At 47.4% G+C, this 26,092-nt stretch overlaps 1 protein-coding gene across 6 annotated transcripts in view; it reads right to left on the bottom strand.

The window, feature by feature from the left end:
- The window catches only part of for (cGMP-dependent protein kinase for), a 579,799-nt gene that overhangs the window by 40,490 nt on the left and 513,217 nt on the right, over window positions 1-26,092 (bottom strand). For all 6 annotated transcript variants that reach the window (XM_069329496.1, XM_069329495.1, XM_069329493.1 and 3 more), the window contains exons 6-8: window positions 24,208-24,271; window positions 3,908-3,985; window positions 1,901-1,995 (exon numbers count right to left, since the gene is read on the bottom strand). In XM_069329496.1, coding sequence (XP_069185597.1) covers window positions 1,901-1,995; window positions 3,908-3,985; window positions 24,208-24,271 — 237 coding nt within the window. The remainder of the gene's footprint in view (window positions 1-1,900; window positions 1,996-3,907; window positions 3,986-24,207; window positions 24,272-26,092) is intronic.

The following is a 26,092-nucleotide window of genomic DNA, read 5'->3' as shown; positions in this document are numbered from 1 at the left end:
CTCTGCCTACCCCTATCATTTTATAGAAAATAGAATTTTCTTATTCATTCCTACTCTCATTTAGACGTTTTGCCTCAACGAGGTTCAGTTTCAGATTCTTTGTCTTCTTTTGAGGGATCTCGTCTTAACGATCATACTTTCCCCTCATCGCTTTGTAATTTTCTAGCATTCCTTAGTACTTCTTCCATCTGTTTGGCACCGTTTAGGGTGATCCTCAAAGGTCGATCTTTCCCTTTTACATACTTGTCAATTCTCCTGTAGTCGCAGATATTCTCTATGGTTATAAGACCTACTAACCCAACAATTTTATCTACTACTTCAACTTCTTCTACAGCTCTTTCTGACCTAGATGTTATATCTCTTTCTTTGCAACCAAAAATTATCTGGGACTTACTTCGATCAACTGTGTTTTGCACCAATTTCGGGTTTGATGCCAGTTCCTTTATCACTTCCAACCTTTGTTTTATCCTGGTTGCTGCAGTGTTTGGCTTCCTTTACCGCTTCTATTTTTCCTTCTCCTTGGCCAATTGTGCATAGGCGAGTTGCATATCCTTCTTGCACTGTTCTATTCCCTGTGTAACTTCCTCCATCTGTTCTGACAAAAGCCGTTTCTCCTTTTGAATTTCCTTACTTAACTTACTGTAGTCATTTATGTTTAAATTTGCTTTAACTTCTTCCAAAGCTATTTTTAATTGTTTATTTTCCTCTTCCATGGTTTTGCAATTTGTTTCCAATTGAATCTTGTCCTTGCATAAGTCTTTCACTAACCCTTCAAGACCAAAAACTTTGCTACTCAAGTGATCATTACTTTCTTTCAATTTGCCGATTATTTCTACATGATAGTTCACTATAACATCTAATTTTGCCAATTTGTTTTGTTGACTGCTTATATCAATGCTTTCTTCATTAAAACCCCCAAAATCTAGTTCTGTTTTGCTGTCCTTCTTGCCGGTGGCCATCTTGAATGTCGTCGTCTGCACTGTGAACACTTGAGCAATTTTTTCGCATCTAATTTTTTTTTACTTTACTTGACGCATTTTGTGTTATTCGCCAATTTTTCTAAAGCACTACATCTTTATGTTCCTTGAGACACCACTCACTATCATCAACCTGTACTACAATACTTAGGAATTGTAAAATATCCTGGCGCTCCTCTGATGCAGGTGTTGACACAAGAGGGGTCACCTTTTGAATGGTGGTACAGTGTGGGGGTTGGTGTGGGAGTGGCGAGTTGTTAGGATGGTGGTGGTACGAGGGGTAGGGGAGAGTAGGGGTATGAGGGGTGTGGATGAGGTATATGGGTGTGGCAGTGGGGATTTATACACATACTTTATACACGAGTGTAATTACCTAAGTGTAGTTACAAGATGAGAGCTACGCTCGTGGTGTCCCGTCTTCAAAGCACTCTTTGTCACATGACACTTTGAACCAATTGACGGTTTTGGCCTCCACCACCACCGTGTCTCGCATAATTATCTGTTCTAATAGCGCAATGGAGTCACATTAACGTGGTGTTTCAATGAGAAAATCAGTAGGGGAAAACACTATTGTCTCATTTATACATCATGTTAACGTAACTTCACTGTGCATTTGAAGAGAGGTGTTGGAGGACCACAACCAGGAGGGAATATACGAAACCCATATATATATATATATATATATATATATATATATGTAATGTGCATACATAATTGTTTGTATATGGTGTTTGTATATACACATTATGGGTGCATATACACAGTGTGTGTGTAAATATACATGTCTTACAAAACATTTGTACACTTGAGATAGAAACATCAATGTACCTTCACTACACTCACAAATATGCAAACAAAACTACTATTACAAAGCACTCGTGAATGAGTATGATAAAGTTAAACCTGGCGACCTGAAGCCTTACCCTTGTAACGCCTTCTCCCCGAAGAACTCGCCCTTCTCCAGGTTACGTATGTATTTTTCCTCCAAACTGCCCGGACTCTTCATGGTGACACGGACCTGCAACACCAGGAACGTTAATGAGTGCTCGTCTGGAAGATGCAGACCTTACTCGTAACAACTTCGTGTATTATACTCCTGTTTTGATATTCATAGGACCTATTCCTCACGCAGACGCAAGTTGCTAGGACGCGCACTTGAGTATACTAGCGAGAGACTATGGTATAGCCAGCGATTCACACCACTATCTTTGATGGGGACTATATGAGGTACATAGTTGAGCTCAGAAAATGGGGTCGACCTTGGAGAAGTGCAGAGGTACCTGGTGAGACGTTGCTGAGGCGGCATATGGGTATCCGCATCACGTATACTCACTTTCCATCCTCTTACAGCCCGTCTTCAGACTCTTCATGCCATCCAGCGGTCGACCCCAAAGACGCATTCATAAATTTTAACATGCTGTTTATTCAAAATATGATTTTTCTCAAATATAAATCAATATTATGTATTAGCATATTGTGCACATTTAGGCATTGGTTAGGTTAGGTGTTTAGGTTCTGTTAGCGATTATTTGTATTTGTAGTACGTGGGTGAAGCATTTACAGTGTTGTGATTTGAACAAAATTCGTCAGTGAAGCACTTGTTTTGAAAGTATTCTAACAAAATCAATTGAGAGTCGTGTGTAAACCGTTTTTCACGGGCTGCAGCCTCATAAACAAAGGCCAAAGTCCATTCCATGCACCTGCCAAACCCCGTTTGAGAATGAAAAACGGTTTACACACAACTCGACTGATGACGTTCGAACACTTCTCGAACAAGTGCTTAGCTGATGACTTTTGTTCAAATCACAACTATGTAAACAGCCCGTCCTCCAAACAAAAACCCAAAGGTGATTCCATGCACCCGCCAAACCCCCTGTTTATGAATTAAAAACGGTTTACACACAACTCGCAACTGATTTTGTTCGAACACTTCCGGAACAAATGCTTCATTGACGAACTTTGGTCTAACCACAACGCTGTAAATGTTTCACCCTCGAACTACAAATATAAATAATTGCCAACAGAACCTAAACGTCTAACCCAACCAATGCCTAAATATACACAATATGCTAATACATAATAATAATATTAATTTATATTTGAGAAAAATCATATTTTGAATGAACAGCATGTTAAAATTTATCAATGCATTTTTAGGGTCGACCGCTGGATGGAATGAACATAGTCTGAGGACAGGTTGCTGGAAATGCTTCACCCACGTACTTCAAATACAAATAATTGCCAACAGAATCTAAACACTTAATCTAATCTACACCTAAATATGCACAATACACCCCATCCTCCCCGTTTTAGTAGTACTTATAGTAACAATGAGGACTATAGTACATATAGAGACATACAACGCAACTAGAAATTAGGAATTTGGTGCTATTGAATTTGGACAAACCGGAAAAAGATTTTATATTTATGATGCAAAGACAAACTAAACCTAACCTAATCTTCCTAGGCCTAATATACAACGTGTGTACTACACTAGGCCTAGGAATATTTAACTTTTTTTTAGCACGTAATTACAAAAAATATTATCTAACCATGAGGATGGGCTGCACAACATGGTAACAATAACTTTAATGTTCAGTATTATACACGTGGCTCTATATACCTCTTTAGTATTATACACGTGGCTCTATATAACTGTTTAGTATTATACACGTGGACCAATATACCTGTTTAGTATTATACAAGTGGCCCTATATACCTGTTCATAATTAGACCAGGTGTACAAGTAACATACTTGACTTTTGTATCTTTACAGGAGGACTTTTAAATATTGGTCCATCCTGGCTGACCCCCCCCCCTCTCCATCCTGACACTTGCGGCACCCTTGTGCCCTCTCTTCACCTGCCCCATTATCACCCTAACCTCATACTCACCCTGGCGGTGCCCCTCACCCTTAGCCTCATACTCACCCTGCCTTTGCTGATAATGAAGAATGTGTCGCCTCTGGCTCCCTGTCGTATGATATAGTCACCGTGGCCGTAGTAGGTCTGAGGGAGGGAGAGAGAACCTGGTTAGTGACCTCCTTACTCATTGGGAGTAACACTCGAGGAGCAGCAGCCTACTCCTCCACTCGAGGAGCAGCAGCCTACTCCTCCACTCGAGGAGCAGCAGCCTACTCCTCCACTCGAGGAGCAGCAGCCTACTCCTCCACTCGAGGAGCAGCAGCTGATTCTATGAATACAAATGTGCAGTATTTTACCCATCCTGTGCAAGATACATAGTTGTAAGGTAATTATCAGAAGAAAGCGCTAAGCCAGTTGGGCTACAGAGCACTTAAAACGGATACAAGGACGGGATACATCCCGGTCCTTGTATCCCAGTCACGTAGATCTTCGGGGATCGAACCCTGACCTTGTAATAATAATAATAATAAATCATTTGTATTTGTACAAATATATACATTTGGTACAAGATACAGAGGAGAATTCATGGGTAAACAATATCCACACAGTCTGACAATGATACAAGGGCTTTGCTCTGTACCTACCAGTCCATGAACCGATAGAACAAAAAAAAACACATTTGTAAATCACGATTGAGAATTATCCCCATAATAATGCAGTGTATGGAGAGGAAGGTTATCAGAAACCCTGTATCTCGTGATGTCCAAGTCGACGCACGGATGGCGCAGCGTGCGGGTAGTCCAGTCATGCGCGCGCACCACTCTCAAAACAACCCAATCTGTGCATTTGCCATTCCGCAAAAACAAAACAAAAAAAAATCCAATTATTTTGCCTAAACAGGAACGTACTAATCCGAAGTAATCCACCTAACGGATCGAGTCCCATGCATAGAAAACGCGGATGTTTGTGAGCCCATCGATCACTTTCTCATAGCAAGGTTTTATTTTTAACGCTGGTAACCACAGCGTAAAAAACGCGATCAATTGGTTGAGAGAACGGGTTGTAAACAAATGAGGGGTGGGGCGGGAGGTAGGTACAAGTCTTACATAAGGGGCGGCAACGATGGTGGCGGCCATCACATGATGGCCCTTCAACGTAAATTCTTTCAAAGAGTAGTAAGGAGTACTTGGAGCACAAGCCACGGAGAGACAACATGAGCCTGGCCACCATGGGAGTAGAACCTCCTACACACTACTGCACCACGGCACGGTCTGGCACCCCTCGCCAGGCAGGGGAAAGCGCTAGGCCACTATGAACTTCCTGTACATCTGGGATAGGAGAACAGGAGCTGGGAGAGGAGGATGGGGGGGGGGTGAAGGAACGTTGCCCAATCATTTGGAATAGTGGGGATCGAACGCAGAACTGCAAGAATCGGATGGAGGGAACGGACGGCAATAAATACTTCATGTAGTATATACACACTTCGTGAAATCCTTCAACAAATGTGACCTTGGAGTAATATTAGACACCTGGAGCATACCTGGAGAGGGTTCCGAGAGTTCTCCACCTCCCCGAGACCGGCCCCGACACACTGGACAATGAAGAAAGGATAAAACTGGCATAATTATAATATTGGAAATTGTTAACTTCCTAAGAGTCAACAAAAGTAAAAGTTGGATTATCCACGGTGAAGAGCACAGTGTCCCAGGGTACTGTGCTTGCTCCAGTACTTACTTCAGTACTTAACCACAAACAACAGTACCGTGTCATCCAATACAGACGACACAATAACCTTCACGAGAGTAGAAGCTACAGAGAACACAACACACTTCGAATCTAATGTAAACTAAATCTTCTCAGGGATCACAGAAAACAATATAAACTTCAATGAAGAAACAGTCCAGCTTCTACGCTAAGGGGAAACCTAAGAAATGAAAACTTCAGTACCAAAAACTGCAGTCATACCACACTATACGATGACACCAAACTCCCGGCAGTAACCACGTCAGAACACGGTATATTTCAAGAACACAATAACCAAACACCGCAAGTACAACAACACCAAATGTTACACAGAGGCTAACCATAACCTGTGCTTCTTGCCCCGCTCCTGTGCCAGGTAAGTTACGGGTTCACTATAGCCTGTGCTACTTGGAACTTGTTCTTAGTAGCTGAATCTATAACAACAACAACAACCGAACGTTAGGCTGGATAACAAGAACCATTAAAATAAAGAGATGCCAAAGCAACGATGGGAATTAACATTAAGAGACTACCTTGGCTGGAATACTGATACATGTTAACTGTTCCACTCAAGGCTGGAGAGGTGGAGACCCCGAGAGCGTGCAGGGAGCATTATCCCTCCCCTCCCTTCATTAACACACACAGATTAATGGAAACGTTTAAAATCCCTCAAATTTCCTTGAATACTGACGAGAAATAAATAATAATAATAATAATAATAATAATAATAATAATAATAATAATAATAATAATAATAATTTCATAAAATTGACCTAACATTTTACAGAGGTATATCTGTAGGCACATTGGTTGCATATTAAATAAAGCGACTAGTTAACATTCTGAACAGTGTGCAAAACCCCTACACATTAAATCTATTCCTTTCAAAACATGCCAGAATGTATAAAACAGCCCCATTGAAAAGTCTGGCGGCTTTAAGTGACCCCTAGGTACTTAGAGTACTTAAGTACTTAAAGTGACAGTTCAATAAAGATTGCGGGTCCAAGATGTCAGCACCAGCCCTCTAAATAAAAGAAGAGTTTGTAACAGACCTCTGTGTCCCAGGTGGATCTTGATAAACACCTGGAACATACCTGGAGAGGGTTTCTGGAAGTTGTTCTACTCCCCGAGCCTGGCCTCGACTTGTCATAACTTGGTCCCGATCAACTGGACGTGGTTCCTCCGTTCGACTGAAAGCTACAGCAACTAATAGTCTGATCGATGAGATCGTCAAGCAGAAGACCTGGGCCCGTCCTTTCACGAACCACACGACAGATTCGGTGTAAGTATCGCTGGCCATAATTTAGTGCTTCCTTGTACTACGGAAATATACAGGAATGTGCACAAAGGTTAAAGGTCGTTACTGCAGTGTCTTCTGCCTTAGACGCCGCCAACAACATTGATATTCCGGGGCAGAAAGCGGTGTGTGGACGTGACGTGTGTAGTGACGACCCGAGACCACCCTGGAGTACGACCATCTTCCACTTACCCCGGATATGGTGACGGCAAGCACTGGCATGACATCATGTCCCCGTCACAACACCCGCATCATGTTCACCCTAATGTTTCCTTCACTAACATTGAGAATGACGTAAGTGATGAGCTAGCCAAAGCACGGGCTCTTAGAGAGGGGTTGAGTGCAACCTTGCATTGCTTTTGAGCACCACGGGAGCCGGTCGGCCGAGCGGACAGCACGCTGGACTTGTGATCCTGTGGTCCAGGGTTCGATCCCAGGCGCCGGCGAGAAACAATGGGCAGAGTTTCTTTCACCCTATGCCCCAATTACCTAGCAGTTAAATAGGTACCTGGGTGTTAGTCAGCTGTCACGGGCTGCTTCCTGGGAGTGGAGGCCTGGTCAAGGACTGGGCCGCGGGGACACTAAAGCCCCGAAATCATCTCAAGATAACCTCAAGATAACCCCGAGGGGCAGTAATATACCGAGAACTGCAACTAAATTTAGTAGACCCGAGACAAAAGTGAAATTCACACTAGTTATTCCATCTATCATCATGCTATTAGACAGGATGAACCACAAACCCAAAAGTCATCCAATAAGGTTTTCTTTCTTGAGATTATCTTGAGATGATTTCGGGGCTTTAGTGTCCCCGCGGCCCGGTCTTCGACCAGGCCTCCACCCCCAGGAAGCAGCCCGTGACAGCTGACTAACACCCAGGTACCTATTTACTGCTAGGTAACAGGGGCATAGGGTGAAAGAAACTCTGCCCAATGTTTCTCGCCGGCGCCTGGGATCGAACCCAGGACCACAGGATCACAAGTCCCGCGTGCTGTCCGCTCGGCCGACCGGCTCCGTCAGTCAGCTGACTTCCTGACGGTAATACTCAGGCTCTGCTACAAGTACCTCTGGCAGTTGGCACCAACTGCTGAGACAGATCTGACCAAATGTAAATGTGACCGGGACTATTTACGTACCCTGCGTCACGATGCAATTGAATGTGAAAAATAAAAGAATTGAGAGAGCTATAAAATAAAGTTTCCGATAAATGTTTAAGTACTTGATTCAATATGATACACTACCAGAAGTCTTAGCCACAATACAGTAAGCAAAAAGTCTGCTTACTGTAGGTAGAGTATGAAGGCGATTGTAAACTTTCCCCCCGCCGCCCTCTGGATGGGTCAGGGGTGCACAATAAGCAAATACAATTATGTTTAACTTGCTCATCCCAAATGTAAATTGCTTATCTTAAAAGACTGTTGTGGTCCAGTTTTTAAACTTCTACATTCAACCATGTACCTAGCTCATCAAGACTGCAACTTGCATAGCCAAATGAATTTGGGGGTTCAGTTCCTGAGCCCATAATGTACCTCTAACCTTTTCCACTACCGCCTACAGGATAGGTATAGGGCGCATAATAAATGAACTATGAAAAAGCTAACATTTAGTGGTGCCACTAAATGTTGTGGAGCACCTCACAACATGTGTTGTGAGGTGCTCCACAATGCAGACATCTGGAGGCGCCACACCCTAGCGAGGAAGTCTCTGATGTCAACATTCCTTACGTGGACTGGGACACCAGTGCACGCCACCACAGTACATCCCCTCCACCACCACCACCACCACAACACACCGCATCCGGAACTTGCCCAGTCTAAACTCCCCAGCCTCGGTATCTCAGAGTACGTGCTTGATACGCTCCAGTGAAGACAGAGGTCGAGCCAAAGCCAGACATGGGAGCTAAGAGGACCGCCCCAACATTAAGTACCTGTCAGGGCTTCCATCTTCTCATACTTAATTAGACCCGACGTCAAGAGCCTATTTAGGTATCCGGGTGTACCAAGGGTTCTTCCTGCTTGGATGACGGTACCTCACGCAGGCCAGGCGTGAGGTACCGTCGTACCAGGTGAGGTAACCTGGCAGTCGTCATGATTAACTAGTTATCAAGACACAGTGGTAACCAAGTCACCTTCTTTACAGAGGTACTGAGTCAGAAAACACTTTAAGCTACGATCGTTACAAATGGAAAATTATGGCTACCACCAGCACCTGTGGATACCTCAACACAGGAGTGCGACGAACGACCTCCTAAACAAGCCCTTCAGGTGTAGCGTCATCTCATCAAACACTTGGGTAGGTCACCGAGAGAGAGAGAAGTCTCCAGGATCTCCACATAGATGCTCTTCCTGTACAATAAAATTATTAATATAAGGAAAACAAAAACCACGGAGAAAAAGTCGTACAGGAGACGCAAGCCTCTGCCAGGCCTCGTCGACAACAATTTCGCAAGCGGGCGACGACTTCCCGAAAGTGGAAAAAAACAATACAGTCCTCGGGACCAGAACGTGGATGCCAAAGTTTAGACAATGGGCCATAAAATGCTACAATGAACCACATTTAGGAAGGAAATTGTATCCATAACACCCACGAATGTGTACAGTTTGGGAACCAAACTTCCCGAAAATGCCGGCGGAGGTTCGGTCACTTTAGAGAAAGAAATAAAAATATAAATATGGAACTAAGAGAAGTGTGCTGCCGCTCGCGTCACCTTCGTGCCTTCCAGTCGTTTGTACCGTCATTAAAGCGAAGCTGAAGTGTAGGTTTCATGTGTAACTTTGGGTGTTTTAATTTGTATTCAAAGCCGAGTTGTGCGCATCAGCGCGCGTGCACGCCCGAGTGTTTCGCTGTCAGAATAGTACTGTAGCTGTACTAGGCTTTAGCCAAAATATGGAGAGGGGGAGCGAGAAAGTAATTTTCAAATTACGTCCATTTTCGGCCATACGGGTAAACGGCTAAATTTAGATGTGATTTGTAAGAGGACAGGTTGAATTATTGGTACTCCGGTATAAATTATACATTTTATTGTTGCTCCGGTATAAATTATACATTTTATTGTTGCTCCGGTATAAATTATACATTTTATTGTTGCTCCGGTATAAATTATAGTTTTGTGACGCTGATGTTTTGGCGTTGGTGTCATCATGTGGGTGTTGGCTGATGTTGATGGTCATCTTTTCTTGAGGTTAACTTGAGATGATTTCGGGGCTTTAGCGTCCCCGCGGCCCGGTCCTCGACCAGGCCTCCTTTTTGTTACACACCCCCCGGGAAGCAGCCTGTAGCAGCTGTCTAACTCCAAGGTACCTATTTACTACTAGGTAACAGGGGCATCAGGGTGAAAGAAACATTTTGTCCATTTGTCTCCGCCTCCACCGGGGATCGAACCCGGAACCCCTGGACTACGAATCCGAAGCGCTGTCCACCCAGCTGTCAGGCGCCCTAACTGTGAAGGCGAGTGTGAGAGTCGGCAACTTCGTAAGGATTGCTTGCGTGCCTTCACTCAGCTGTTGGGGCGGCCATTGGGAGCCTTACGGCTTGTCTCGCTATTTTTCTGTTTTTGTGTGTGCTTGTGTCGTGTGGGTCGTGTTCGAAACAAGCTTCGCGTGGTGTTCGAAACGTAGCATTCGGACTAATTACGGATTTGTTTGGTCCTCATTCTTTTCCACATTTCTTGCTTTTTTTTTGGTATGTGTACTATTCCTACGTCCAAGGTCCACTTACATTGTTCTGGCCCCTATCTCCACCCCCCCTCCCATCCCCATCACCTCCCTTGCGATCCCTCACCTATCCCCCCACCACCTTCCTGTCCCGAGACAAGTGCCGCACGTGGGCTCCAACTGCGTCATGTTGACAACAATTAATCCAGTGCTCGTCAAGGAAGTGGTGTGTTGCAGGCCCTATATACCATCTCCCTTGTGGAGTGGAGGCGCGTCCGTCACACGCCCGTCACACGTCCGTCACACGTCCGTCACACGTCCGTCACACGCCCGTCACACGTCCGTCACACGCCCGTCACACGTCCCTTTGCTTGCGTGACGGTCGTGACAGCACGAGAGTCAAGCATCATTATTGGAGCGGCCGAGCAACACACTATCGTTGGCCTCAACGTTCCAGCTCTTCTGTGGGCAGCTTGTATGCTGGTGCTCACAGTCTGGGCTGCGCGCAAGCCAACGAAAAGCGACGTTATTTTAAGAGGACGGGTTGAATAATTACCACTAAAACAGGAACAGGAAGGTAAATTTAACCTTGGTACTAATTTCTTCCGTGGAATAAATCGAGTAATAAAATGTACTTGTTACCTGAAACAAATCTATAAGTGATGTATTAATCAGTATAATAGGCACTACAATCAGCCCTTCAGGGGGGCCCTACAATCAGCCCTTCAGGGGCCTCCTACAATCAGCCCTTCAGGGGGCCTCCTACAATCAGCCCTTCAGGGGGCCCTACAATCAGCCCTTCAGGGGGCCCTCCTACAATCAGCCCTTTAGAGGGCCCTACAATCAGCCCTTTAGAGGGCCCTACAATCAGCCCATTAGAGGGCCCTACAATCAGCCCATTAGAGGGCCCTACAATCAGCCCATTAGAGGGCCCTACAATCAGCCCATTAGAGGGCCCTACAATCAGCCCATTAGAGGGCCCTACAATCAGCCCATTAGAGGGCCCTACAATCAGCCCGTTAGAGGGCCCTACAATCAGCCCTTCAGAGGCTCTACAATCAGCCCTTCAGGGGGGCTCTACAATCAGCCCTTTAGGGGGCCCTACAATCAGCCCTTTAGAGGGCCCTACAATCAGCCCTTCAGAGGCTCTACAATCAGCCCTTCAGGGGGGCTCTACAATCAGCCCTTTAGGGGGCCCTACAATCAGCCCTTTAGAGGGCCCTACAATCAGCCCTTTAGAGGGCCCTAGAAACAGCCCTTTAGAGGGCCCTACAATCAGCCCTTTAGAGGGCCCTACAATCAGCCCTTTAGAGGACCCTACAATCAGCCCTTTAGAGGGCCCTACAATCAGCCCTTCAGAGGGCCCTACAATCAGCCCTTCAAGGGGGCTCTACAATCAGCCCTTTAGGGGGCCCTACAATCAGCCCTTCAGGGGCCCTACAATCAGTCCTTCAGGGGACATACAATCAGCCTTTCAGGGGACCTACAATCAGCCCTTCAGGGGACCTACAATCAGCCCTTCAGGGGCTCTACAATCAGCCCTTCAGGGGAGCCCTACAATCAGACCTTCAGTGGCTCTACAATCACCCCTATGGGGCCCTACAATCACCCCTATGGGGCTCTACAATCACCCCTTCAGGGGGGCCCTACAATCAGCCCTTCAGTGGCTCTACAATCACCCCTATGGGGCCCTACAATCACCCCTATGGGGCCCTACAATCACCCCTATGGGGCCCTACAATCAGCCCTTCAGGGGACCTACAATCAGCCCTTTAGGGGGGCCCTACAATCAGCCCTTTAGGGGGGCCCTACAATCAGCCCTTCAGGGGCCCTACAATCAGCCCTCCAGGGGCCCTACAATCAGCCCTTCAAGGGCCTCCAACCCGTCCCTAGGTCACCCTCCAGAGCCTCCAACCCGTCCCCAAGGCCACCCTCTAGGTAACCCTCCAACCCGTCCTCTCTCTATATAGGCCACCCTTCAGCTTGCCCTCCGCGCCATCTAGCCCCCCCCCCCGCGTCATCCAGCCCCCCGCGCCAAGCAGCCCCCCGAGCCAAGCAGCCCCCCCGCGCCAAGCAGCCCCCCCGCGCCAAGCAGCCCCCCGCGCCAAGCAGCCCCCCCGCGCCAAGCAGCCCCCCCGCGCCAAGCAGCCCCCCCGCGCCAAGCGGCCCCCCCGCGCCAAGCAGCCCCCCCGCGCCAAGCAGCCCCCCCGCGCCAAGCAGCCCCCCCGCGCCAAGCAGCCCCCCGCGCCAAGCAGCCCCCCCGCGCCAAGCAGCCCCCCCGCGCCAAGCAGCCCCCCCGCGCCAAGCAGCCCCCCCGCGCCAAGCAGCCCCCCCGCGCCAAGCAGCCCCCCCGCGCCAAGCAGCCCCCCGCGCCAAGCAGCCCCCCCGCGCCAAGCAGCCCCCCGCGCCAAGCAGCCCCCCGCGCCAAGCAGCCCCCCGCGCCAAGCAGCCCCCCGCGCCAAGCAGCCCCCCGCGCCAAGCAGCCCCCCCGCGCCAAGCAGCCCCCCCGCGCCAAGCAGCCCCCCGCGCCAAGCAGCCCCCCCCCCCATCCCGGCCTGCAGGCGCTACAATCATAGTGTTACACCTGGCCTATCCCGTTAGCATGGCAAGGTCGCCAGGTGCCGCCAATTATCCTACACACACCTGTCATCACCACATGCCACATATGTACCGGGGAAACAAAAAACAAATCTACCAATATTCTTCATTCAACCATGAAATTGAACATCCACCTCCTGCCGCCCATAAAAACCCACTCATATTAGCAGTTACTGAAGGGTAAACCCACTCATATCAGTAGTTACTGAAGGGTAAACCCACTCATATCAGTAGTTACTGAAGGGTAAACCCACTCATATCAGTAGTTACTGAAGGGTAAACCCACTCATATCAGTAGTTACTGAAGGGTAAGCCCACTCATATCAGCAGTTACTGAAGGGTAAACCCACTCATGTCAGCAGTTACTGAAGAGTAAACCCATTCATATCAGCAGTTACTGAAGGGTAAACCCACTCTGTCAGTTACTGAAGGGTAAACCCACTCATATCAGTAGTTACTGAAGGGTAAACCCACTCATATCAGTAGTTACTGAAGGGTAAACCCCCACTCATATCAGTAGTTACTGAAGGGTAAACCCACTCATATCAGTAGTTACTGAAGGGTAAACCCACTCATATCAGTAGTTACTGAAGGGTAAACCCACTCATATCAGTAGTTACTGAAGGGTAAACCCACTCATATCATCAGTTACTGAAGGGTAAACCCACTCATGTCAGCAGTTACTGAAGGGTAAACCCACTCATGTCAGTTACTGAAGGGTAAAGCCACTCATGTCAGTTACTGAAGGGTAAACCCACTCATGTCAGCAGTTACTGAAGGGTAAACCCACTCATATCAGCAGTTACTGAAGGGTAAACCCACTTATATCAGGAGCTACTGAAGGGTAAACCCACTCATGTCAGCAGTTACTCAAGGGTAAACCCACTCATATCAGCAGTTACTGAAGGGTAAACCCACTCATATCAGCAGTTACTGAAGGGTAAACCCACTCATGTCAGTTACTGAAGGGTAAACCCACTTATGTCAGTTACTGAAGGGTAAACCCACTCATATCAGCAGTTACTGAAGGGTAAACCCACTCATATCAGCAGTTACTGAAGGGTAAACCCACTTATATCAGGAGCTACTGAAGGGTAAACCCACTCATGTCAGCAGTTACTGAAGGGTAAACCCACTCATGTCAGCAGTTACTGAAGGGTAAACCCACTCATGTCAGTTACTGAAGGGTAAGCCCACTCATGTCAGTTACTGAAGGGTAAACCCACTCATATGAGCAGTTACTGAAGGGTAATCCCACTCATATCAGAAGTTACTGAAGGGTAAACCCACTCATATCAGCAGTTACTCAAGGGTAAACCCAATCATATCAGCAGTTACTGAAGGGTAAACCCACTCATGTCGGTTACTGAAGGGTAAACCCACTCATATCAGCAGTTACTGAAGGGTAAACCCACTTACATCAGGAGCTACTGAAGGGTAAACCCACTCATGTCAGCAGTTACTGAAGGGTAAACCCACTCATGTCAGCAGTTACTGAAGGGTAAACCCACTTACATCAGGAGCTACTGAAGGGTAAACCCACTCATGTCAGCAGTTACTGAAGGGTAAACCCACTCATATCAGAAGTTACTGAAGGGTAAACCCACTCATATCAGCAGTTACTCAAGGGTGAACCCACTCATATCAGCAGTTACTGAAGGGTAAACCCACTCATGTCAGTTACTGAAGGGTAAACCCACTCATATCGGCAGTTACTGAAGGGTAAACCCACTCATATCAGTAGTTACTGAAGGGTAAACCCACTCATATCAGTAGTTACTGAAGGGTAAACCCACTCATATCAGTAGTTACTGAAGGGTAAACCCACTCATGTCAGCAGTTACTGAAGGGTAAACCCACTCATGTCAGCAGTTACTGAAGGGTAAACCCACTCATGTCAGCAGTTACTGAAGGGTAAACCCACTCATGTCAGCAGTTACTGAAGGGTAAACCCACTCATGTCAGCAGTTACTGAAGGGTAAACCCACTCATATCAGCAGTTACTGAAGGGTAAACCCACTCATATCAGCCGTTACTGAAGGGTAAACCCACTCATATCAGCAGTTACTGAAGGGTAAACCCACTCATGTCAGCAGTTACTGAAGGATAAACCCACTCATATCAGTAGTTACTGAAGGGTAAACCCCCACTCATATCAGTAGTTACTGAAGGGTAAACCCACTCATATCAGTAGTTACTGAAGGGTAAACCCACTCATATCAGCATTTACTGAAGGGTAAACCCACTCATGTCAGCAGTTACTGAAGGATAAACCCACTCATATCAGTAGTTACTGAAGGGTAAACCCACTCATATCAGCATTTACTGAAGGGTAAACTCACTCATGTCAGCAGTTACTAAAGGATAAACCCACTCATGTCAGCAGTTACTAAAGGATAAACCCACTCATATCAGTAGTTACTAAAGGGTAGATATAATAAACCTCTCTGTCCACAGCCTTCAGTTGCCGATCCTAGTTCATAATGGCCACTTCTGGGAGAAACTTTGGCCCTCAAATCTTTAATAATATACGCTCAAGTCGACACTAATGTTGGTGGGTTTTTCCCCCTCCCACCACCACCATGGACTTGACTGACATATACTTCGGTGACATATGTTCTCGACCCACTTCGGCAGCTGGTGGTGGAGTCTTGAGGGACAACTCACTCTGGTGAGAATTGCTCGCAACATATTAAAGGACTTCCATTGGTGAATAATTGGCGTTAAACTATAGCCAGAGGAGGTGGTGTTGGGGGTACGTGTTGAATACCATGAGTTTGAGGGGGGGGGGGGGCAAAGGTGAAGTGGGTGGGTCCTTGAAAGTGGGCGGAGGGGGGGGGGGGGGGGAAGGCGGGGATGGGTGCTGAAGGTGGGCGGTGGGAGCTGTTATAGATTGTTTAACTATGTAGACGGACTTTTCTTCATGTATGTGTGTGTAAACGACGAACGTGAGGATGGAGGTTGAGGCAGACCGTCCTCTGGATTGGCCACTCCATAACAAGAATTCCAACCTTCTCCCCTAACCAGAAACGTACAAACCCAAGCAACCCCCACCTAGCCTATCACTCTTGATGCATAGAAAACGTAGGGTATTTGTGAGCCGTCACTTTTCATAGTTGGTCGCATTTGTAACGTTGATCACCTTAACGTATAAGACGACGCGAGAACCGCTGTGAACCCGATGGAAGAACAAGTAAAGAAGAAATGTACCGCCAAGAACCCCGCCGTCTTCCCCGGACCGTCTACCTGCGAACCGTCAAATAAGCTGTCTGCACAAAGCCAGCATTGCACCCAGCTCTAATAGCTTGATGGGGCTCTTGGGGGCCAACTGTTGTACCGTACATGTGCCACGCAATGCTTCAAACACTGCAAACCTCACCTCAACGACTTGAAGTTACACCATCTGTTTACCATAGATAATACCAAGTTACGACATCTGTTTACCATAGATAACACCAAGTTACGACATCTGTTTACCATAGATAACACCAAGTTACGACATCTGTTTACCATAGATAACACCAAGTTACGACATCTGTTTACCATAGATAACACCAAGTTACGACACCTGCAATCTTAAGACCTTCAGCAGCCTTAGTGCTTGAAGACATTAAACATTTCTAGAGAGGATTCTACAAAAGACCTTCAACAGCCTTGGTAATTCAACTCACTATGAACCACTTAGTTTGATGAAAGGGGAGCAGTAGAACAACAGAAGTACACTTACATCGCATCAGGCTTGGATTCCCATGTGCATGGGAAATAGGCTTACAGGTTCCGGAATATGAGAGGAAATGTCAGCACTGTGAGAAATGCCCGACACACCACTGGAACATTATCTAACACAGTGCACAGTTACAAACCCATTAAGATTTCAACTTAGATTCAACAGAGCAGAAGTTGTTAAACACGTGGGACAAAATCTTACTGATGCGACCATACGAGTCATAAATACTCATACTCCGCCCAAGTAAAACAGAAACAAGCAACATTTAGTGGGCCAGCCAGAGGCTTAGGGCCCGCGCAGGAATATCCCTGCAAAAAAAGCCTTGGTGCTTGAAGACATTAAACATGTCTGAGATCTACAAAAGACCCTCAACAGCCTTGGTGCTTGAAGACAAGTCTGAGATCTACAAAAGACCCTCAACAGCCTTGGTGCTTGAAGACAAGTCTGAGGTCGACAAAAGACTATCAACAGCCTTGGAGCTTGAAGACAAGTCTGAGGTCGACAAAAGACCCTCAACAGTCTTGGTGCTTGAAGACAAGTCTGAGGTCTACAAAAGACCCTCAACAGTCTTGGTGCTTGAAGACAAGTCTGAGGTCTACAAAAGACCCTCAACAGCCTTGGTGCTTGAAGACAAGTCTGAGGTCTACAAAAGACCATTAACAGCCTTGGAGCTGGAAAGCGTAGAATGATTTATTCCAGCGCCTGGCCTTGTGCCTATTTCCAGGACTGCTGCCTTTCTTTGCACTTCATGTTGACCTGGAGTTTACCAAGACCTGACTCTCGATTTATGTTAACCTGGAGTTTAGACCTTCCTGTGGTTTTGATCTAGAGTATACTCACATTTCTACGTTCCTTGATTTCAACTGGAACGTTTATTTGACCTTTAGTTTACAAAGTATTTACACCATCTGAAACTCCTCTTCTATATATTTTACACTGAATTTACAAGATAAACATAGACTATATAATGTCTTAATGCAAAGATCTTGACAGACTGAAAACATTTCAACATTCCCATTTCTCTGTTTTTTTTACGCGTAATATTTTCAGTATTCCTCGAGTATAATTAACAAGGCATTATCATATGCTGTATATATTGTATATAATATAATCATATGCTGCATATATTGTATATAATATAATCCATATGCTGTATATATTACCACAGCTCAAGCACGCATGCGCACAACCCCAGCCCGCTTCTCAATATACCACTCCGTAAAAAATACAACAGTTTTGCCAAACTAAAAAAAATCGCATGAGCCCAAACACGCCCACCTAACCTCTCGAGGACATTGCATAGAAAACGGGAACATTACGGTGCTATTATTTTTTTTCACTAACATGTCGCATTTGTAACGGATTGATGGGGGATTAGGAAATGTAGATGTTTATCTCTCAGAATGTTCGGTAATATGTTTATTGTTTGTGATGTGTGTATATGTATGTATTAACACGATGTACTGAACGGGGTGAGAATAGCTTGAGCTATCTCATTCCTTTGTGTGTATTTTACCTCAATAAACTTATTTCAATTCAATTTCAATGGGAGATAAGTACAAAATGTGACGCACTGAGCGAGGAAGACGGGTTGTACAATCACCGTTGTTTAAGATTCGCTACCTGGAACACAAAGTTCCAAGTAGCACGGGCTATGGTGAGCCCGCAGATTGACAGAATCACCTGCACCACAAAGACAATCAGCAGGTCAAATACACAATGCGACAGTGGATCACAGGAAAAAAGGGGCAACATGCCAGAGACCAGTCATGGAGGTCGGCAGCAGAAAGTGCTACCCAACGGAGCACCGTAAGGCCGGGATGCTTGCCTGGTTTTTGTGGCATCTCGACCGTGGCATCCCCCCCCCCACCTTCCCTTCGGGTAGGGGGGATATATATATATATATATATATATATATATATATATATATATATATATATATATATATATATATATATATATATATACTCTCTCGGATGTAAGAAACGAAGCAATTGGTTCAAACACTAATATTATGAGGCTGGTATTGTCGTGGGTAGTAGTAGTAGTGTGGTCTTGGCACTCTGGGTGTGTGGTGGCACTGTGCTCCTGGCACTCTGGGTGTGTGGTGGCACTGTGCTCCTGGCACTCTGGGTGTGTGGTGGCACTGTGCTCCTGGCACTCTGGGTGTGTGGTGGTGGCACTGTGCTCCTGGCACTCTGGGTGTGTGGTGTGTGGTGACACTGTGCTCCTGGCACTTTGGGTGTGTGGTGGCACTGTGCTCCTGGCACTCTGGGTGTGTGGTGGTGGCACTGTGCTCCTGGCACTCTGGGTGTGTGGTGGTGGCACTGTGCTCCTGGCACTCTGGGTGTGTGGTGGTGGCACTGTGCTCCTGGCACTTTGGGTGTGTGGTGGTGGCACTGTGCTCCTGGCACTCTGGGTGTGTGGTGGTGGCACTGTGCTCCTGGCACTCTGGGTGTGTGGTGGTGGCACTGTGCTCCTGGCACTCTGGGTGTGTGGTGGTGGCACTGTGCTCCTGGCACTCTGGGTGTGTGGTGGTGGCACTGTGCTCCTGGCACTCTGGGTGTGTGGTGGTGGCACTGTGCTCCTGGCACTCTGGGTGTGTGGTGGTGGCACTGTGCTCCTGGCACTCTGGGTGTGTGGTGGTGGCACTGTGCTCCTGGCACTCTGGGTGTGTGGTGGTGGCACTGTGCTCCTGGCACTCTGGGTGTGTGGTGGTGGCACTGTGCTCCTGGCACTCTGGGTGTGTGGTGGTGGCACTGTGCTCCTGGCACTCTGGGTGTGTGGTGGTGGCACTGTGCTCCTGGCACTCTGGGTGTGTGGTGGTGGCACTGTGCTCCTGGCACTCTGGGTGTGTGGTGGTGGCACTGTGCTCCTGGCACTCTGGGTGTGTGGTGGTGGCACTGTGCTCCTGGCACTTTGGGTGTGTGGTGGTGGCACTGTGCTCCTGGCACTCTGGGTGTGTGGTGGCACTGTGCTCCTGGCACTCTGGGTGTGTGGTGGCACTGTGCTCCTGGCACTCTGGGTGTGTGGTGGCACTGTGCTTCTGGCACTCTGGGTGTGTGGTGGTGGCACTGTGCTCCTGGCACTCTGGGTGTGTGGTGGTGGCACTGTGCTCCTGGCACTCTGGGTGTGTGGTGGTGGCACTGTGCTCCTGGCACTCTGGGTGTGTAGTGGCACTGTGCTCCTGGCACTCTGGGTGTGTAGTGGCACTGTGCTCCTGGCACTCTGGGTGTGTAGTGGCACTGTGCTTCTGGCACTCTGGGTGTGTGGTGGTGGCACTGTGCTCCTGGCACTTTGGGTGTGTGGTGGTGGCACTGTGCTCCTGGCACTCTGGGTGTGTGGTGGCACTGTGCTCCTGGCACTCTGGGTGTGTGGTGGCACTGTGCTCCTGGCACTCTGGGTGTGTAGTGGCACTGTGCTCCTGGCACTCTGGGTGTGTAGTGGCACTGTGCTCCTGGCACTCGGTGTGTAGTGGCACTGTGCTTCTGGCACTCTGGGTGTGTAGTGGCACTGTGCTTCTGGCACTCTGGGTGTGTAGTGGCACTGTGCTTCTGGCACTCTGGGTGTGTAGTGGCACTGTGCTTCTGGCACTCTGGGTGTGTAGTGGCACTGTGCTCCTGGCACTATGGGTGTGTGGTGGTGGCACTGTGGTTCTGGCACTCTGGGTGTGTAGTGGCACTGTGCTCCTGGCACTATGGGTGTGTGGTGGTGGCACTGTGCTTCTGGCACTCTGGGTGTGTGGTGGTGGCACTGTGACCTTGCAGCACACCAAAAAAAAGACCCAGCAGGTTCACGAGGTGTATGTACACAATGTGTACTCTCCCACTCGGTAATAGTACACACTGTGTACAGTGGTCCACCATAACGGTGTTGGAAGCGATGGCTGGAGACTTGCACCATTGACTTAACAGTCTGTACTGTAAACACTCCATTAATCAACCTATCATAATCTAAATCTATTTTATTTTCTAGATAATCTACTCTAAACCTATGCATCAACCCCCAACATATAATCTATTCTATGAAGACAATGACATATAATCTATTCTATGAAGACAATGACTGTGTGTTTGTCCAGTCCGTCTTCCTAATCGAGCGTCGCAGTTTGACGTATACTCTACCTAAGGCCCAAAACTGTCGTACTAGAAAATGGAAGCGGCTCGCGAAATTGACATACTGTCCCGTTTTCTGCTTTGGGTCCTCTGGTAGGTTAGGATAAGGGCACTTTAATACGACAGTTTCTTAACGCTGGGAAACCTTAGGAGGACGGGCTGCTTTGTCTGTTCAAAGTTGGAGGCCATACACTTTATGCTAGTCTCGCCCATATTTGCAGTGCGAACGGTCTGAGGTACGGGACGGCCATAGGCCGACCCCGACCAGCCTAGGTTAAATGTTTAAGAAATATGAACAATTATACCCCCCCCCCCTCCTCCCCCATGCGATTTTCATGGAGTCAAGAGAGAAATATTTGGTGTAATTCCCTTAGAACTTTAAGTGGTCGTAATATATTTTCTGAGCCCCCATACACTTGTTTCAGTCCTTAATAATATATTTTCTGGGAGGAGAGAAGACGGGGGAGGGGGGGGGGAGGGAGAGAAAGATTTGAGACGAAAGGAACGAAGTGGAGGACCAAGGGGATGGGGCCGAGGGGAGATGGGGATGAAGAGTGAGAAAAGAGGGTGGACGGAAGAGACCCGGGTCCAGCCGGGTACCTCTTCTTATATATATACAGTTTGTGTCCGAGGTTAGAGGGGGAAGGGGAGGAGGGGGGTTGGATAGATAGATCCGATCCAATAGACGATCATTGGTGCGGTGGTCACGGTACTGTGTACGCTTAGGGGGTGATCCTGGTCGGCATGGGTTCGAATCCTGGCCGGGTCAATTAGAGTTCTTAGTGATCTATGGCTTGCGTTTTCCTGCAGCTTTCTCACACTGCATTATATATATATAATGCAAGAATGGGGGAGAGAGGTGGAGGTATACTTTGGGAAACCTTAGGAGGTCTCGTGCCCCCTATTCCCCCACTATGTGAGAGTGTGGGGGGGGGGGGAAGGGGAACAAGCCCCTGGTGGCGCAGTGGTAACACACTCGCCTCGAGCTCCCCGAGCGATTTAACCGAGGTTCGTATCCTAACCGGGGGGGAGGACCGACCAGGCGCCAATCCCTTATCTGAACACCTCTGTCCCACCCAACATAAATTGGGTGCCTGGTTGTAAAGTAATTGGCGGGTCGTATTCCAAGGAAACCATAGCGGTTAAGGCGACCACAATAACATGATGTATCAACGAGATAATCAGTAGAAGCCATAAGGAAGATTTATCAATACATCCCGCTACTGTGAGTTCCTCGTGCATTTGAAGAGAAGCACAGGAGGAAGAATTCTACCTAGAGAGGTAGAATCCCTTGACTACAAACTAGAGTGCGTGAGAACAATGTGTGAAACCCTGGTTTGGCTTCAGTGTAAGCCTCGCGGGAACCCTGAAATCTGAACCTGGGATTCGGAGGAATCCCCCAGGCTGCATTGCCTTGAACCATGTCGTGGTGGAGTGGTCTAGGGCGTGGCCTTGGGAGTGTGTACCAAGTGTGTGTGCGGGTTCGAATCCTCCTCATATAGCTCCTATACTGATGTTCTTGGTGGGCCCGGCTTACCATGAGCTATGGGAAGGGAAAAGCACTCAAGCCTGCCGACAGGAGTCAGCAGTCTGCCCCTATACCCACATGTGTAAAACATAAACAAAGAACAACAAAGTATATAGAAGTGAGAGTTCGGGGGAGGGGCGGAGGTGTATGGAGGTGAGAGTGGGGGGAGAGTGTGAGGCAAGCGTGTGGTCGAGTGGCGAGAGTGAAGGTGAACGTGGTGGCCAGAGTGCAACTGGGAGACGGTGAGAGTGAAGGCAGGAGAGGGAAAGTGAGAGGTGAAAGTGTTAAGGGGAAGTACGAACATGTATCATCTACTCTACCACTTCTGTCCATCTCTCTATATCTATATCTATATCTATATATCTCTCTCTCTCTCTCTCTACAGTGCACAGGAACAAGCAAACGAGAAAAGAAAGAACTCAGCCCATCGAGGGACTCGCCCACATGAGCAGACAGGAATGACTACTGTAACTGTACTTGCATCCCCTTCCCCTCTCAGATTGGCCTTTGGAACAACAGCAACCACAGTCCTCCACCCAAAGACAAAATTAGCTCAATTTATATGCGTAGCAATAGTCACTTACACGAGTGCCGGGAGCAAAGTTACAAGACACGGTTGTATAAAATCAACTCCCTAATATTGCAGTAACAGAAACAAAACTAACAAGTGTTATAAGAGGCCTTGACCTTTCCAGGATATAAAGGTAATAAAGAATGGTATTAATACACTCGAATTAATAAGGAATATCACTTCCAGAAGCAGCTCCAGGAAGGCTGGGGATTTAGGCACCAACCACCACAACACATTTACAACAACAACTGTGCTCGGGGATTTACGTACTAGGCACATATGGGATAATTTCAGCTACACAATTCCTGGAGACCTACATACTAGACACATGTGGGAGGCTTCCAGCTTCACAAGTCCTGGAGACCTACATACTAGACACATGTGGGAGGCTTCCAGCTTCACAAGTCCTGGAGACCTACATACTAGACACATGTGGGAGGCTTCCAGCTTCACAATTCCTGGAGACCTATATACTAGACACATGTGGGAGGCTTCCAGCTTCACAAGTCCTGGAGACCTACATACTAGACACATGTGGGAGGCTTCCAGCTTCACAAGTCCTGGAGACCTACATACTAGACACATGTGGGAGGCTTCCAGCTTCACAAGTCCTGGAGACCTACATACTAGACACATGTGGGAGGCTTCCAGCTTCACAAGTCCTGGAGACCTACATACTAGACACATGTGGGAGGCTTCCAGCTTCACAAGTCCTGGAGACCTACATACTAGACACATGTGGGAGGCTTCCAGCTTCACAAGTCCTGGAGACCTACATACTAGACACATGTGGGAGGCTTCCAGCTTCACAATTCCTGGAGACCTACATACTAGACACATGTGGGAGGCTTCCAGCTTCACAATTCCTGGAGACCTACATACTAGACACATGTGGGAGGCTTCCAGCTTCACAAGTCCTGGAGACCTACATACTAGACACATGTGGGAGGCTTCCAGCTTCACAATTCCTGGAGACCTACATACTAGACACATGTTGGAGGCTTCCAGCTTCACAAGTCCTGGAGACTTATATACTGGACACACGTGGGAGGCTTCCAGCTTCACAATTCCTGGAGACCTACATACTAGACACATGTGGGAGGCTTCCAGCTTCACAAGTCCTGGAGACTGACTTACCTCTTCTAAAACGTCGGCAATCTTGATGAGAGTTTCTTCTTGCAGCGCTTGGAATGTAGGCACGCTGAAACACAAGTGGAAGACATCGGTCAGTGATTGAAAGAAAAAACTAAATCTAAGCTAATAAGAAAATAAATTGCACACGTACAAAATATACAATGTTAACACATTTTATATAGACCAATATAAAAGATATAGGACCATCAATTTTGTAAGCAACTACAATATGATCGTAGATAATAAATGTTTAATGAATTGAGTAAAAATCATAAACCTAATTCAAGACCAACTGCCTGGTGGAGCCGACCCATCCACTCACCGTGGACACTTAACCATACTGTAGTCGTCCACATGAATACACATGAAATCAAACTACAACATACTATTGATTCCGGAACCTGTCATCAGGCTGAGCTCGTTAAAGCGGCAACCGGCCTCAAAGACGCATTCATCAATTTGAACGTAATATATATTATCAATAGGTTTTTCTAAAATATTTATTTCATTGTATATTAGAGTTCTACGTATGATTCAGACGTAGGTTAGGTTAGGTATTTATGTTAGGTGTTTAGGTTCTGTTGGCGATTATTTGTATTTGAAGTAGGTGGGTGAAGCAGCTACAGCGTTGCAATTCGAACAGAGGTCGTCATGCAGCGAAGAAATGACCACCTCTGAAATGACGTTCAGGAAATGTTCGAACGTCATCAGTTGTGTGTCGTGTGTAAACAGTTTCGTATACATAAACACGTGGGTTGGATTAACAAACATTTCGTCTTTGGTGATGAGGACGGGCTAGGATCTAAAGCTCTTTGTTTGAAGCCTCATTAAGATATGCTACATGTACCTGGATTGTACCTGGATGGGGTTCTAGGAGTTGTTCTACTACCCCAGCCCGGCCTGAGGCCAGGCATGACTGGAGAGAGCTTGGTCCACCAGACTCGGGGTGTCTTAGCGGGTTTGTGGGGGTTAAGTTGTAGCTCCTGGGACCTTCATTTACCGATAGGTAGCTCAGTCGCTACACAGTCGACTTATTCCCAAAGAATTTCCCCTGGCAGGGCGAACCGCTGGGGCACGTTTCCTTACACCTGATGCCGCTGTTCACCAGGGATGCATCCTGGGGATAGGTCAATCCCTGGTCTAGGGAACCTTATTATATATATATATATACACATACATATAAAGTGAGTATGTGTATGTGAGAGACAAGAGAGAAAAAGAAAGAGACAGAGAGAGGCTGAGAGAGACAGACAGAATGAGAGAGAGAGAGAGAGAGAGAGTGAGTGAGAGAGGGGAGGATTGAAGAGGGAGGGAGGTGGGTTTGGGTTGGTAGGGGGGGGGGGGAGTGAGATAGTGTAGAGTGTGTGAGTGGGGAGAAGGGGGGAGAGGGGGAGATGGGGGGCGGAGAGAGAGAGAACGTTGACACAACCATAAAGAAACACACGAGAGTACATCCACCCCACATTTCGTGAACGCACACATCACGTGACAACCACGTGCACTCTGCCCGGTAACTATCCCTCGCCCTCCCCCCCCACCCACTGACCCCCCCCCCCTTACCAAACACAACACCGTGGTGGGGGGATGGAGGGGTTAAAGTCAACTTGATGACTCAATAGTCTTAAAGACTCAAGAGCTCGTCCCTCGTCCTCGTGATGTTGTAAGGCCGCCTTCGCTGGTGTAACGTGTAGCCGAGGAACCACTCGGGTGCTGCATTATAATGTCTTAATTGTCTATGGGGTCACAGTGCTGGGCACTAGTAGGGACAATAGGCACTGTTCTACCCAGGGCTGATCCTAGGCCAACTGACCCAGTGTGACCCCCCCCCCTCCCTACAGTAGGGTTGGCACCTCCAGCTTTGGAAAAAAAATAACATGCTACATTGACA

The sequence above is a fragment of the Procambarus clarkii genome, chromosome 22 (genome assembly GCF_040958095.1).
Source record: "Procambarus clarkii isolate CNS0578487 chromosome 22, FALCON_Pclarkii_2.0, whole genome shotgun sequence".
NCBI classification, from domain to species: domain Eukaryota; kingdom Metazoa; phylum Arthropoda; class Malacostraca; order Decapoda; family Cambaridae; genus Procambarus; species Procambarus clarkii.
The sequence above is the reverse complement of the archived record's forward strand: the minus strand, read 5'-3'. Positions and strand labels throughout refer to the sequence as shown.